Source organism: Chamaea fasciata, unplaced genomic scaffold, assembly GCF_029207755.1.
Source record: "Chamaea fasciata isolate MVZ Bird 193981 ecotype frontalis unplaced genomic scaffold, bChaFas1.0.hap1 SCAF_6, whole genome shotgun sequence".
Classification (NCBI taxonomy): domain Eukaryota; kingdom Metazoa; phylum Chordata; class Aves; order Passeriformes; family Sylviidae; genus Chamaea; species Chamaea fasciata.
Genome location: NW_027094091.1, coordinates 32331446 through 32347611, shown reverse-complemented (window position 1 = coordinate 32347611; position 16166 = coordinate 32331446). Strand labels below are relative to the sequence as shown.

Here is a 16166-nt window from a genome sequence, read left to right as displayed (position 1 = left end):
TCCATTTGCACAAGCATGAAGGATGATCCAAGGTGTGAAGGCAACAGAAAATAATCCTCTGATGTTTATATATGACCTAAGGGAAGTACATCTCCTCCAGGGCATAGCTTTGGGAATTTTTGCTCTAAAAAACCATAAAAGATTCTGTTTAATCCCTTTTAGCTCCTCAAATAAACTGATAGACTATGCCTGTTTCAAGTTAACACATGGACACATTAAGTGTAGTAATGAAATCCAAAATTCCTACAAGCAACTAAACTGGGCATTATCTGCTGGCAGTTTACAGTATGTAAGAGAAAATCTTGAGAGATTTGAAAGATGCAGCAATTGCTCCAGAGAGTGTATTCCATATGTTGAGGGTGACCAAAAGGACATCATTAACACAGCTACAAGTAAAGCAGATGGAGCAGATATGGAGACAGAGAGGACAGGCAATGACAGGAAAAGACAAAGTTGTGAAGTGCTGTGGTGCAACTGAGGCCAAAGTTGAGCTGACAGAGCACCCAGATGCTTCTGAGTGGGTGGGCTGCATGGGCTCTTGAAACAATAGCCAGGAAAGGCCTCAGAAGAAGGGAGTTCTTCTGTGCTGGGTTTGCTCCCATAGCCAGTTCTCTTGGGTGAGATAAGCACCTGTGTTGGCACAAGGGAATGGACAGGAACAAACCCATGCTGGGGGCTGAGGAGGGGGGTGCAGCACTACCCTGTCAGCAGCCGGCAGCTATTAGCTTGGCTCACCATCAGAATCAGGTCACAGCCCAACAGCTGGGAACAGCCCTACATGAACCAGCACAAGCCATGGCTGCTCTGCAACCCAGCATCTCTCACTGTTGTCCCTGCTGCAGACCCAACTGCCTCATAGCCTTGACTGGAGAAATAAGCTGGTTGTAAAATGCTCTTCTCCTCCCTCCCCCGTGCTATTTTTCAGCCAAATCAGGTTCCTAATCTGGTTTATCACGCAGCTGAACAAAACAACTGTGCCAGCAAACCAGCAGGCATATCAAAAAGACAGGCACGGATGGCTGGGAGCAAAAACTGTCTTAGGCCAGCACAGCTGCCAAAAAAATTGTCAAACTGCATTCTCAGAGGGCTACAGAGTTTGCAGAGACAGAGAAATCTACGGAGATACACTAAAGAGGTAAGTACAAAAAGGAACCACAGAAATAGGACAGGAAGATAAGTGCAAGAATAGTGTTTCAAGGGACCTTTTTGACAGGTCAGGTCAGGCCTGGGAAAAAAAAAGCTGTCATAAGCAGGATGAGAGATAACAAAAGCCCAAAAAAGCATATCTGTGATGTGAACAAAGATAAGAAGATACTTTAGAGAAGAAAAGGAAATAAAATTCATATACATCAAGATAAACAGGTCAAAAAAAAGTGAAGTCAAAGATGACTCCCATGACTCCTACAGGTCTGATTGACAGACTGTAATTGTGTGCCTTCCAGACAGTATTGCAAACTCCTCATCCAGGAGAAAACAGGAGTCCTTGTGTAGGGACTGCAGATGGAGTTTCAACTCAGGAGGTTCTCTGAAACAGTATACGACATTTCCTCAACAGGTGGAAGCTTTTAATCCTGAATGCCTTCCTATGTAGTTTTTTCAAATTAGCTGGAAAACTAAAATACTTGCACTTGCTCATAAGGATAGAAGTGGACAGTATCAACAGCATTGCCATGGAGGACAGGGGTCAGAATTTTTCAAATGCTTTGTAAACCTTAATGTAATAATCCAGAATGGGCCAAAGCTGCTTCTCTCAGCATTTACCTTTGCTGGGGAACAAGAGGTATTCAGCTTCAGAAGCCTTGACTCTGCCTCCACTGTAATTTCACCACTGTCAAAACATGGAACTGCAGCTAGGAGTGTTTAAGAGCTGATTTTGATGACAAATTATTACATCAGGATGGAAAATGACTCCCCATTTGTCTATTTCAATAATGGAATGAAAAAGTAAGCCACTCTCAATTTTTGGAATTCTAGAGAATTCGTATTTCCATGCAATCTTGTCTCCTTCAGTGCCATCCAGTGGAATTAATGTGAAATATCACTCATGCACAGGGAGGATATACAAAAAAACAACAGCATTCAGCACACAAAACAGCTCTACATTTTCAAGAGGTGCTGTTCATACCAGGCAAATTGCAGATTGTCAGGGATACTGGTATAACAGCAATGAAAAACAGAACCATGATTTCCAATAGCTATAATTCAAATTAGATGTGACATTGTTGCGTATATTCTCAGGAAAGTTCCTTATATAATTTCTAAGATAGTTATTTGTGTCTGCAAAATATGTAGGACACACAAAAGCCATACAGGTAGAGCATGGTATAATGATTTAACAGCATCTGTTTGTGTAATGCACGTATCCACAACCCAAGCCAGCAAAATACTATTTCTAATTTTGCTTCTCCGCTGAAGTATGAGTAACTTGACTGAAGGAACAGGGATATCTGGATTTGAAGGTGCTCACGTTATCAATGATACAGTATTTTAACACATATTCACACACATCTATATTGTATTACATGTATGTGTATGCAGACATGCTTACATGCTGTATATGTATATACACACACAAATAAAATGTAGGTATGTTGTAGCCTCAGAACAGATTCTCTTTTATATAAAACCTACTTGCCCTTTTAGTATTTTCCTGAATCCTCTCAAATTACAATGAACTCATGCCAACATTTGCATTAACATTCCTAAGGCCAACTTCTTGCTTCTTCCAACTCCAGGTTACAGCTGTCTGCAAAGGCCTAAGGCTTCCTACCCAAAAACACTTTAAAGGTGGCTTTTAAGATGGGTTTCTGCAACCAAATGGAGTTCTACCTCTTTTGTCCCTCTATAGGACATAGAAAAGACAAGAAAATATCTTTTACTAAATTTAAAAGTCAGAATATTTTCTTGGTTTTACTTACCCTAGCACATAACTATTGGAAATGGGGGAAAATGTTACTGAAATGATGTCTCTGTGCTTGTGAGTTTCAATTTTCTTTTCTCTAAGTTTCTGTTCAAATCCCAGTGGTTCTTCCGTCAATGCTCCCCTTCCCATCATAGCTTGTCCCTTTTCTCAGAGTCAAGATTTGATTCTGTTTGATTTTGTCTGCTCTACCAATGTTCTCATTTTCCTGGTTTCCTTACTGGCCTCCACTGGTCTATTCTCTCATACAGATTTCTTGTCTTTACCTACTTGTACCATTGCCTTGAACTCATTCTCCTTAATTTCTCCTTCAGAATCTAATTTCCTTCCTCACCTAATGCCAGTGTCCTACCCCTACTGTTCTCATGTTAAGGTTTTTCACTTCCAACAGTTTCAGTCTTGCCTCCATATTTACTGTTTCCTTCCCTTCAGTTAAGTCCTTGTTCCCTCAACATTCCAATAAGACACACAAACACCCATGAAAAAGAGAAAACAGCAGGTTTTGGGGAGCACTGGAGATGATTTCCAAAGTCTCACTCAGTCCACAGACCCACACAGTGGCAAACAGAGGTCTTTTCTAGGCCCACAACAGGGGAATACTTGACTGCAATAGTAGTAAGGATGGTAGGGACACATGCTAATTCAGGAATGTGGAAAATTAATTTCTTCAAGGCCTATAGATTATGATCTATGTAGTCAAAAGACCAGACACCCCAATTCAGTTTTTTCTGACAAATTCCAAGTTTGCTCTAGCGGATAAAGGCATTTAAGAACCTCAGATATAAGATCTCCACAACAATTTACCCTAGAAAAAGCCCTTCTTTCTTAGATCATATTTGGTAGCAGTAAAGTCATCCTGAAGTTCCATCCTCAATATGGAAAATTTCATGTCAAGCAGTGGACTTTTAGCAAGTGGAATGCTACCTAAGCATAGTTTAGCAAGAAAAATTTAGCAATTGATACGCTACCTTTAGCTGTAGTTAAAGTTTAACAAAGTTATTTAAAGAACAACAACTGACAAACCTATTGTAGGCACTGTTATATATTTCAAGTATTATGTATTACTAAATGCAAAATAGTATTAAAGTTAGTATAAGAGCACGTATGTGAAAAGGAAAATGATTATGAATTTACCTTCATTTTCACCCTTGGTTTTTATACTCTGTAATTACTCAATACATTTTCCTCTGCTGAGCAATCTCGGAAGAGTGGATGATTTTGTAATCCAGAGCTGCTTATGGTAGCATAAGAACAGCTGCATGACTGTAGTGAAACAAAACCACAGATTTACTCTAGCTTCCATTGACAAGCCTAGAAAGTAATTGATGCTCTTCTAGCAAATAATTTCTTCTATTCCTTCTAGCAAATAATTTCTTCTATTCCAAGGGTTAGTTTACTGAACAGTAATGACTGGGTACTTTGGCACACGCAGACACATCTCCCTGGAAGTGCTGTCTTTTGCCTGGGTAAGAGAACTTCAACAATCTGCTCTAGCAGAACACATGGCATCAGGAAATGGCAAAACGTGTCTTGCCCATCCTTCTTCAACCTGCATTTCTAATGAACTTAAGCCAGAGCTCTCCAGTAGTTATTACTTATAGCAGGGACCAACCTAAGATGGTGTTCAGGGGATTTATTGTGCCAGGCCAGTAAGATTCCACTGTTATTGCCTTTCTCTGGCAATAATTCTGAGCTTTCTTTGCATTGTGTGATGTAAAGGGCACAGTTTTCATATTAAACTGAGTTGGGAATGTCACAATATACTAATCTTAACTGCACAGAACATAATTGAACTCAATGGGATATACTGCCCTCTGTGTTTCAGTGGGACTTGACTTTGAAGAAATAATAATTCACTGTTTATAAAGGCACAAATAAACTTATTATACAAGAAGTACAGGTGCAATACTGTGATTTATACACACTGGTATGATTCATCTTAAGATTTTTGTTCTATCTTACCAAAAGCAGCTATTATCAAACCCCAAATGACTCTAAACAACACTACTATTGACATGGCATTTAGAAGTTCCTTCCCCAGTGAGAACAAAACCATCTCTTTTCTTCCAATGTTGAAAATTAAATGCACAGCATTAGTACCATCAGTGAGGTGTTCAACTTCAAAATTGTCTTTCCTGGTGAGAATGAAAATAGTACTTGCTTTGTTTTTCAAAATTAACAGCAGTGTTTTTCTCTCTTTTCTAATACACACAGTTATCAACCTGAGACACAGCATGTTTCTTAGTGCTCAGAGAGTACTGCAGGTATACACCTATGCTTGTCTGTGCACACCATCCCACACTCCAGTAGGATTTATCCTGTTTCCAGTGTGATTCAAGTACACATTAATAATATAGGAAGAATATGACTGGAAAAAAACAGGTAGGGAAGACAAAAGGCTCATTTTTTAAAGTCATCTTTGTACCAACAATGATACATTGATGCAGCAGTAACACCAGAAAAAATTAACCCAAAATTAAAGCATAAGGTTCCAGAAAGGTATCAAACCAGAGGAGTTGTTCACTACAACCAAAAACTGTCGTTAGCCATTCTACATGTGTGCAAAACTGTTCCAAATTTTTCCGCAGCGGTCATCAGTATTTGTGTTGACACACATACAGTCAGTGGGTAAAGAGGAAAGCAAAGGAAAAGCACTTCAATTTTAACAATGGATAAAGAGCATTGGACTTAATTTTTCTGACTTCATTTCCTCACTTTAGTTTTTGCTCTACAGAGGTACTCTTAGTTAAACCACTCTATAACCATTTCCACAATCAGGCATCTAAGTCAGTTATGGAGAAACACTCTTTCCTTAATGCAATCTATCCTGTAGTTCAGTTCATGATGACATGTAGCTGTTAAAAATTGAAAACTTAAGCAAACCCAGACTTTAATTCAGGAGGAAAATACAGCTCTCCAGGGACAGCCCTTTGGAATTCAAAACTCTTTCCTCTTTTGCACTGATTCAGCAAGCCCTATCTTGGCAGAGTGAAGCTTGTGATATTTTCACAGTGTGCTTATTACTTTTTCACAAAGAATTGTTCAAATGGTTTTGAATCAAATTCTGGAGTAATATTTTCCAAACTAAAGACAGCCTACAGAGCTGCAAGAGCAATTAGCTGAACCCTTTGTAGCCAGCAGTCCACCTTTAATGCTTACTCCAAAATGCTACAACAACCCATGTCCTTGCCACTACCTTCCTTCCTCCTTCCTGTCACATGCCAATGTTGTAAAACATGGAATATGTCGAGATTATTTTAAGTCAGGGTAAGTCTTTGGTGAAAGCCATCAGGAAAGGAGACCTAATCAGGGGAACAGGCAGCAGCTAGCATCCCTTAGTCAAGGACATCCAGGAACCATCAGGCTTTAAGAATGTAGCAAATCAAGATGTACATCTATGTATACACTGCTAACTTGGCAAGGACTCAAGGTCTATGTATCCTATACCTAAACCATCCTCATCATTATATTAAAATTTGTGCCTATAGGTCAAAATTCCCCTCCCCAAGTGAAGACCACTCCCTGGAGCATTGGATAGAAGTTAGCTGGGGTTACATAACTTGAACAGAAATTACTAACCAACCATAATAGAGGAGCTCCCCTTGAAAAGTAACTAACTCCAAGCTTCTATGTAGCAATAAAGGCACAGAAAGTCTGGAGTGACTACTTGATTTGTGGAATACCACCGAGCACCCAGACTTGTGCAACCCTGAAATAAGTAATCATTGTCTCTCTCTTGAGTATGCAACTATTGTCCTGTTGCACACCAGGTACCAAATCCGATTGTGTGAACAACATTGAGGAGGAAAAGGGGAAAGGGCCTGAAGGTCCTTTTCCTTTCATCGGTGGAAGATGATCTGGGGATCCTGGTTGAACCTGAGCCAGCAACACATGAGCCAAGAGTATGCCCAGGTGGCCAAGAAGACCAGTAGCATCCTGGCCTGGATCAGAAATAGTATAGCCAGGAGAAGCAGGGAAAGGATTGTCCCTTTGTACCCAGCACTGGTGAAGCCACACCTCAACTGCTGTGTCCAGTTCTGGGCCACTCAATTCAGGAAGGACATTGAGGTGGTGGAGCAAGGCCACAGAAGTGAAACGAAGCTGGTGAAGGGTCTGGAGCACAAGTGTTATCAGAAGTGGCTGAGGGAGCTGGGGGTGTTAAGCCTGGAAAACAGGAGGTTCAGGGGAGATCTTATCACTCTCTACAACTACCTGAAAGGAGGCTGTAGCCAGGTGGGATCGGCCTCTTCTCCCAGGCAACCAGTGACAGGATAAAAGGACACAGTCTGAAGCTGCACCGGGGGAGGTTTAGGCTGGACATTAGGCGGAATTTCTGCACAGAAAAGATTGCCAAGCATTGGAACAGGCGGCTCGGGGAGGCGGTGGAGTCACCATCCCCGGTGGTGTTTAAAGGAAGACTGGACGTGGCACTTAGAGCCGTGGTCTAACTGACAAAGTGGCGTTCGCTCAGAGGTTGGAGACCATGATTCCAGAGGACTCTTCCAACCTAAGTAATTCTGTGATTCTGAGGTAAAATACCAATTGATCCGCCACGAACTCCGACCTCAGCAAGCCTCGAAGAATCAGCCCGTAAAGCAGAACTTTTGTTCACGCTTTCACCAGTCACAATGCAGGGCTGGAAGCCGCGCCCAGAACATCCCTTCTCGCCCGGCACCCCGAGAGGCGCGGGCGGAACGCCGCCCAGGCCGCTCCGCGCCAGCGCCACGCCCGGAGGCGGCCCCTCCCCCTCCCGGGCCCCGCCCGCCCCGGCCCAGGCGGATGTGAGCTCACGGCGCGCCGGGCGGAAGCAGCGGGGAGGGTGTTTCCGCGGTGGCGGCGGCGGCGATGGCGGGGAAGGCGGCGGCGGTCGAGCCCCTGGGGCGGACGGCGGAAGAGGTGGCCTGGGCGGAGACGCTGCGCGGGGCCTGCGAGCCTGAGCACCACTGGCGGTACCGCCGGGAGTTCCTGCTGCGCAACGTAGGGGAGCTGCCGGCGGCGGGCAGTGCCCAGCTGCAGCGCCTGGTGTCCCTCTCCATGGTGTGGGCCAACCACGTCTTCCTGGGATGCCGGTGAGTTCAGCGGGACGCGTCTGGGGACGGGGGGACGGCGCGGCGCGACCGTCTGACGAGGCCCCTTCCCTCCTTTCCCCTTGTCGCCCCTCCAGGTACCCGCCGCAGGTCATGGAGAAGGCGCTGGAAATGGCCGAAGGCATCCAAGTGACCAACGCGCCTGTCCGCACCACGAGAGACGAACTGGTTGCCAAGGTGAAGAAAAGAGGCATATCAAGTAGCAATGGTTAGCAGATCATAGCTGTGACAATACATAGGAGTCTAGAAAATGCTTGTTTCTGAATGTTCTCGGTTTGCCTCGGGCTTAGAAAGTAGTCAAAATAATTTACTTTTAAAACTCTCGTTAATAGTTTCCTCTCTCTGTGCTGTTCTTTTTCTAATATAATGTCTCTCAAATTGACATAATACATATGTAGTCCTTTGGTAATGTAGAGCTGTTGTTTTGAATTTCTACAACTGGTGCACTTTAATCTGATAACTTGTGCATTGTGATATGGACTGCTGTGCTCCAGCTTAAATACATTGTTGTTACTTTGCCTTTGTAGCCAGTCAGGTATTGTTGCTGTGTTTCTTAAATTAATTCTCAGACTAATGTTTTAAAGATGTTTTGTGATATTAGTAGACAAAATACACTTATTTTTAGGTCAGATAGCCCATTTAATGTGTATTGGTCTGTTTTGGCTTGGACTTAAAGAATAGAAATACATACTTGCCTATGGGTCCAAACCAACATCTGAAATCTTGCACAAGTATTTTCCGTATTTTGTCCAAAAAACCCCCAAATTCTGAAATAGTAGGTTAATACTTGAAATGACAGTTCAAGATGTACTGCTAATATATACTGTTTAAATTCACAGAGAGTATTGCTCGAAGGTTTTAGATTATTTCTTTCTACATGGGTATTTCATAGTGCAGAAATCAAAGAGGATCACATATTTTACCTGTTTTGCAGAAGGGGTAGAGGAGCCCTGCAAGAGACAAGCTGTTGAGAAAAGCAGAGACTCTAAGGATGCTGGAAAGGATGTGAAAACAACCAAGGCAGGAGAGAAGAAAAAAGAGAGCACCTTGCCCAAAAAGCAGGAAAAAGATACTAGCAAAGATCCAGAAACTTCCCAGTCAACTTGCAGTTCAGATCAAGAAATGGTCCCAGTCTCAGACACAGAAACAGAAGGAAAACCTGCTAATGCTGAAGGTACTGCTGAGCAAAAGCCACCTTCATCTGAACAAGAGCCAGGAAAGAAGCCTTGCTCAAGCCCACCCAAGGAAAGCAAGTGTGAAAACGTGCCATCACCTGAAAAGAAAACTACAGTAAGTGTGGCACCACTGGCTGCCGAGAGCACCCCTCAGCCAGAAATGGTGGCAGCAGCACTGCCACCAGCTGCCAAGAGCACCCCACAGGCAGCAGCAGTAGCAGCGGCAGTGCCATCAACCTCCAAGAGCACCCCACAGGCAGCGGCAGTGCCCGCAACCACCAAGAGCACCCCACAGGCAGCAGTGGTGGCAGCAGCAGTGCCAGTGACCACCAAGAGCACCCCACAGGCAGCAGCAGTGCCACCAGCTGCCAAGAGCACCCCACAGGTGCCAGCAGTGCCACCAACCACCAAGAGCACCCCCCAAACAAGTGCTGCATTGCTGTCTTCCAAAACCCAAGTGAATGCCCCAGCATCAGTGTCCAAGAGCGGTGCTCAGGTGAGCAGCTCGCTGCTGCTAGCCCCCAAGAGTGGTCCTTCGGTGGGCACCTCGCTGCTGCTGCCCTCCAAGGGCCCGGCTAAGGTGGGCTCCCCGCTCCTGGCCTCCAAGAGCAGTGCAGAGGTGGCTGCCTCGCTGCTGGCCGCTCGCAGCGGCGCGCAGCCGGGCTCCTCACTGCTGGCTTCCAAGAGCAGCGCTCAGGTGGCGGCTTCGCTGCTGGCCGCTCGCAGCGGAGCTCAGCAAGGGCCCTCCCGGGGTGGAGCTCAGGCAGGCACTTCCCTGCCAGCCTCCAAGAGCGGCTCGCAGGCGGGCGAGAGCCCAGCCAAGGCTTTGTGCAAACCGCTCACCAGCGAAGATGCGAAGGAAAGACAACCTTTCTTCAACAGACTCTACAAAGCTGTAGCCTGGAAACTGGTCGCTGTTGGAGGCTTCAGTCCTAATGTAAATCATGCAGAACTTCTAAATTCATCTATTCAGTCTGTAAAAGCTACGTTAGATGTTGCTTTTGTTCCCCTGAAGGAACTTGCAGACTTGCCTCAAAATAAAAGCTCTCTAGAAAATATAGTTTGTGAACTGAGGTGCAAGTCTGTCTACTTGGGTACTGGCTGTGGTAAAAGTATGGAAAATGCCAAAGCAGTGGCTTCGAGAGAAGCTTTGAAATTATTCCTCAAAAAGAAAGTTATTGTGAAGATATGTAAGAGAAAATACAAAGGTAGTGAAATTGAAGATTTGGTGCTTCTGGATGAAGAGTCAAAACCTTCAAATTTGCCTCCAGCTTTAAGAAATCCTCGTGAGATCTTGTAGGGGAGAATCACTGTTTGTACTGTGTATAGTATTTCAACACAAGGACTGAAGGTTAATTTTGTACTTTGAAAATGTAGGCTTCCAGATATTTTGTATTTCTTTCTCAGTTTTGCAAGACAATGATAGTTCTTTCACTTGGTAGCAATTGTATAAAACTTGTTAGAGATGACAAGTGCACATTTAAAGGTATTGCCTTAATATACAGCACACTAGTGTGCTGTTGTATTTGCAAAATAGTCTACCTAACTCTTCTATTTTTAATTAAACTATTAAGGTACAATTTGCTGTTTAAAACCTGACGTTTTTGTAATTCTTACAATTTGATGGTAGTGTGCTCAATTGTCTACCATATCTTTTCTAGGCTCATAGAAGTGTGTACATAGGGACCATAATACTTGAATAATTGAAAGTTGTTTAAAAATTTCAATCAAAAAGTTGAATTATCTGTTTCAGGCTTGTTGCTCATAATGTTCACTGTTGCTCATACTAGGAGAAAAAGTAGTTGGTTGACTATTTTTATGGGATGTTTTCGTAACACTTGCAATATAAGTGACATCCTGATCCCATTTAACACTATACTATCAGGTTAGAGCCCATTTAATATCACATTGGCAAATTGGCAATTAGCAGTCAAGTCACAGCTATTTCAGACACCAAAACTGTAAGCAGATTTAATTTATATGGTGAACTATCATTTACAGTTTTGTTTGGTATTTTTTTTCCAACTAAACGTGGATTTCTATACTAAGTATATTTTGACTGCTACTAAAACAATAAAACCTCTGTGATAAGCTTTTATAGTATTTTGGTTTTGGCTACTAAATATTCCAGCCATTTCAATAACATTGCAACACCTTCAGTAAAGCTTTACTTTGAGTGGCTTCAAGGTGTTAATCCCACAAGGATGAGTTGGTTTCTTTAAATGTGTAGCTGAAATACTGTAAAACTGATGGAGGGGACCTGCAGAATATCAGTTTCTCATTTTGTAACACCAAGGTAAGCAAAATGAAAATGCTGCTGTCTGCTGAAGACAGCGAGTGTATTGTAAAGCATTCATTCTAATCAAGCCCTTCCTTTGCTACATTTTTGCTCCCTGTACAGAATAGTTTGAGGCAAAGAAAGTGGGAGATTACCTTTTATTTTCAATGTTGATGAAATACCTGCACAAGCTGCATGTTTTGGTATATTGGATAATGACATGTAATTGTAAAACCATAATGTCTTCAGTGCTATTTTGAATAATCTTGTCCAGTTGCGGTAGTTAGCATCATTTAGTGGTGTCCTTGCACTTGACTGACGGATCCATTGGTCAAGTGCTAAAGGAATGAATAGGAGTTTCTGGGATCATAGTAGTACATACGTCCACTTCCAGTTCATTTGTAATTTTTGGGACTAAACCACAGTGGTGTTTACACTGTACCCTGCGTGCTTTTGAAAAGCAGTGGCTTTCCAGTCCTTAGCACCAGAAGCCCGCAAGGCGCTCACACTTCCCCATGGCTGATTGAGAACTTCCTCCACCTGACTCCTGTGCTTCTGTGCCCTCGGTTGTCCTTCACCTTAGTTAGATTTCTCAGGAGCTCCCCCTTGGCATTCCTGGAGCACCACCTGGCATTTGGAATGCAGCGTGCTAAATTGCATCTTAGTGCAAGAATTGGTGTCTGCCTCTAGCACAGGGCAAGCTTTGTGCTCTGCTTAGGAGCTGTGGTGGTCACGATGGGAAGTGTGAGATCTGTTTTCAAGTCCTTACTGCCTTCAAGTAGACACATGTAAGGACTGCTTGTGGGGCAGGAGTTGCATCCCATGCCCTCTGTAGTACAGCTTTCTCTGCTGTTAGTTTGGTCATCTCCAGATCTCTGGTTCAAAATTGCAGCACGTGTTGTAATGTGAAAACCTGTGTTTCTCGTCTGTAAAGCAAAGCACTCAGTATTCACTGACCTCAAGGGGCTGTTAGGGCAATTGTGTTAAAAGGCTGAGGTGCTAGATGCCTTTTTTAAAAGACCTGACTTAGGATTACTTTTTAAAGATTTTTGAATGTTACTCCTCTTTGATGTTTGGTTGTGAATCATTAAAGAACAAGTCTGTAGCTACTCTTAATAGAAACTCAAAGCTGAAGTGTGTTATTTTTATTTCACATTCTGCATGGAAAGCAACTCAGCACACGGATTCACGTACAAATGAATAAGCACTATTTGAGTATTTGAATGAGAATTTATTAACATTTCACTAGCAGCCCTAGAGGAAGAAAAAAAGAAGTTGAAAGAGCTGGCTCTGGCAAGAAATGTTTGTGCAGTCCTGTCAGTTCTAAAATCGCTGTGTCTCTCCTCCAGGTACTGTCCTGGTCTTTAGCGACTGGGATGGTGGTCTTTAAGTGTCAGACCTCGCTGATAAGGGTCAGGGAGAACACCTGCACTTACACCGTAGGTGTGCAGGGTTGTCTCAGGGGGACAAAGCACACCCCAACTGACCCCGTTTTTGCTACGGAAGTACAGGAAATCGCAGCCATCAGAAAGTGACTCCCGTTTCCTCTGGGGACTGCTAGCACAGCCTAAACACGTACGGCAGGGTCCTTGCGGACAGCCGCCCGATGGCTGCTGTTAGCAGCTGCCGGGTGCGCGTCCGTGCGAGGCGTGCGGCCCGCCGCTCCCTGTTGCAGCCTGCGGGCGCTGGGGCGGCCACAAGGCGGGGCTGGTGCGCCCGCCCGGCTCGGGGCGGGGCCGAGGCGCTGCATTTGCATGGCGCGTTCCCGGGGCCGCTCCGTCTCTCCGCTGCCGCCTTCCGCGGCCTCCCGCGGCTGTGGCGCCCCTCGGGGGGCGGCGAGGCCGTCTGCCCGCTGTGCATCGCCTGTAGAGACCAGCAGGGAGGCAAATGCAGAAAAAAAGTTACTCACCCTGTTCTCGAAGTTGTCCTATCCGCCGGGATTTATATAGCGCCATCGAGTGGCAATGGACGCTGGGATGTTCTGAAGACCTGCTCACTAGGCCACGCACGGAGGACTTCAGTTCCTCATGGGCCCCGCGCCCGCCTAGGGGAAAGTCCCCGGACCGCCGGCAGAGAGTGCCGGGCGCTGTCGCGCCCCCGCCCGCCGCCGCCGCCTCACATCTCCTTCCGCCGAGACGCCCCAGGGCCGAGCGGGTGAGCGCGGGGCGGGTTCTCGTCACGGCCACAGACACGCAGGTAGCGCGGCAGGCAGGCGCGCCAACAGAACGGGGCTCACTCTCAGGCCATCCTCTTTTGCCGGGCGGAGGCTCCGCAGCGGCGCATCCCACGGGCCAGCTCACGGCGGGGTGGGGCCTCCCCGGCGCGGCACAGCCCTGTGCGGGCACAGCAAAGCGTGGGGGCAGGACACGCTGCTTCCCTGGCAGTGGCCTGCGGAACAAGCGACTCCGCGCCCCTCTGCTGCTCATACCCGCTGGGCTTCAGGTGCCTCCTGGCGCGCAGAATCATTTAGGCTGGAAAACACCTTTGAGATCGTCGACTTTAACCTTTGACCGAACACCATCTTGCCAACCACACCATGGCACTAAGTCATCTTTCCTTAAACACCTCCAGGGACGGTGACTCCACCACCTCCCTAAGCAACCTCTTCCAATGCTTGACAATCCTTTCTGTGAAGAAATTTCTCCTATTGTCCAACGCGAGCACATTCAGCTGGGGAGGCACTCCAGGCAGAGCACTTACCTGCCTGACAAGGCCTTCCCTCCTTCCCTGCTCCAGGAAGGAGCAGGAGGCCAGATGGAGGTACTCTGCCGCGGGCACTTGCACCACGCAGAAGTTCGTGGTGCACGAGCGCAGGAGGGTTTGCTGGGTATCTGACAGCACAAATGCTGACACAGCTCCGACCACAAACCAAACTCTACCAGCACAGCAGCCACTTACCCAGGCTGTGCTGTGCAGGGCGTACCTATCCCCGGGATCCCCTGCTCCACTTTCTCTGCAGAGAAGGCCAGTGCGTGTCACCAGTGGTATTTGCCCACTTTAATTAGATTCGCACACTTAAACTCCCAGGTACTAACTATGCAAGATGCTGCTGCCCTGCTGATAAACAGAATTAATTATATAGGCAGTGCCACTTGCCTCTAGTATGTCAAGGAAATAGCATATTATCATGCTTGACTGTGGAATAAAGCCCCCTGCTGCACTACAGTCATGTCTGGGTATGAAACACAACAGAAGAGCACTGACAGAGATCCCCAAAATGGCATAAAATTCGGGCATCTCAGACCCAAAATAAATGGTTTATCACTGTACCCAAATTTGTTACTTTACCCTAAAAGCTCCCAAGCGGCCCAGAGACAATGCCTCCTTCTGGTTCATTCAGTCCTGGTATTTTTGAAGTTCCTGTGGCAAGCCCAGGTCTGGTGTCTTTCTCTTTGGTTGAGCCTCAGACATGTGGCCTATATGCAGACACAGTACAGTTTGCAAACCCTGTGAGTTTCCAACACCTGCTGTTCCTCTTCCAGCAATATCTTCATGGTGACCTCTTTCCAGCCATGTCAGAGCCCACACTAGGCAGAGGAGACCAGTGAGCGGAGCGGGGAGCGCCTCTGCAGAACTGGTGGTGGCAGCTCTGACTGCCTCATGTGAGAGCCCTGAAAGGGTGTGCAAGGGGCTCAGAAACCACCTGGCTTGAGCTGTTATTTTGGTTGCTGCCTTAGCTACTTGAAATACTCGAGTGTCTTCCTTTTCTCCTGTGATCCTGCATGTGATCACCTATATGCATGGATGTGGGGAGAGATTTCAAATTAAAACACTGTATCAAAGAACCCATTCCCAAAGAAACAACTAAACCGGGGCACAGCTCTATAAAGTCTTGGGTTTTTTGCTGAGAAACTGTGATGAAATGTCAGTGTCCCAGTTTCATCTACTAAAAGGATATATCTAAAGCTCTATGAAGCACCTGCTATACAGGCTGAAGACCACAGTCAAGCTTGTGGAGACAAGCTGAAGCTTGTGCAGTGACTGATGTATGCTTGTTTTTCTTTATTGGTCCTAAAATTGCACTATGGCACCTTAATGATTTGAACTGGTTCTGTGCATGTGTGAACAAAATGGTCTAACTTGTAGGTTATGGTAAACATTGGTCTTCAAATTTCTTAATAGGAGAGAATCCGTCCAACATCAAGCTTCTCTTGCCTATAGGTTAAACTAAGCTGACACAACATGATCTAGTGGTCCAGAGACTGAGGGGGAAAAAAAAAACAAACAACCACACATTGAAAGAATTTTGATGCTGTCTTTCTCTTTCACTGGGCAAATCTGCCCCTGAGCTTGTAAGTTGCAAAATACAGAGAAAATAAAAGCAATGTCTGTATTTTTTAAGTTTTTCTTTCAGCTAGATGTTCATTTTTGCAATGTTTTTGCATAATGTATAATATGCCATGCTCTTTGTTGAGGTAACAACAATTAACTTGTGTTTGTGTATGTGCCTTCTAGATGGTTCTGTTAGTTGCCACTGCCAGAGCAAAGGTACTGCCATTAGGTAGGTTAAGCATTTTTAAGAAAATGCTATCATTAAATCTGCTGTCAGGATACATCAATTTTTAGTCTGTGATTAATTAACAGTCACTCACAGATGAGCATTTAGAAAAACAGGTTTTATGTTGATATCTGGCAACAGTTTCATATATGTTGTAGGCTAATTATGAAAATGGTGCATGATAATTTCTGAGCACTACTGCCCATTC

At 45.1% G+C, this 16166-nt stretch overlaps 1 protein-coding gene across 2 annotated transcripts; it reads left to right on the top strand.

Moving 5' to 3' along the window:
- Positions 1-7744: 7744 nt before the first annotated feature.
- Positions 7745-12588, top strand: CDKN2AIP (CDKN2A interacting protein). Of its 2 annotated transcripts, none has more exons than XM_066185920.1 (3): positions 7745-7989; positions 8085-8215; positions 8942-12588. In XM_066185920.1, exons 1-3 carry the CDS (start codon positions 7766-7768, stop codon positions 10480-10482), a joined length of 1896 nt encoding a protein of 631 aa, XP_066042017.1. In that variant the 5' UTR covers positions 7745-7765; the 3' UTR covers positions 10483-12588. The 2 variants fall into 2 exon arrangements, with proteins under 2 accessions (XP_066042017.1, XP_066042018.1); XM_066185921.1 differs by having other exon boundaries at positions 7906-7989; positions 8085-8184.
- The last annotated feature ends 3578 nt before the right edge of the window (positions 12589-16166 follow it).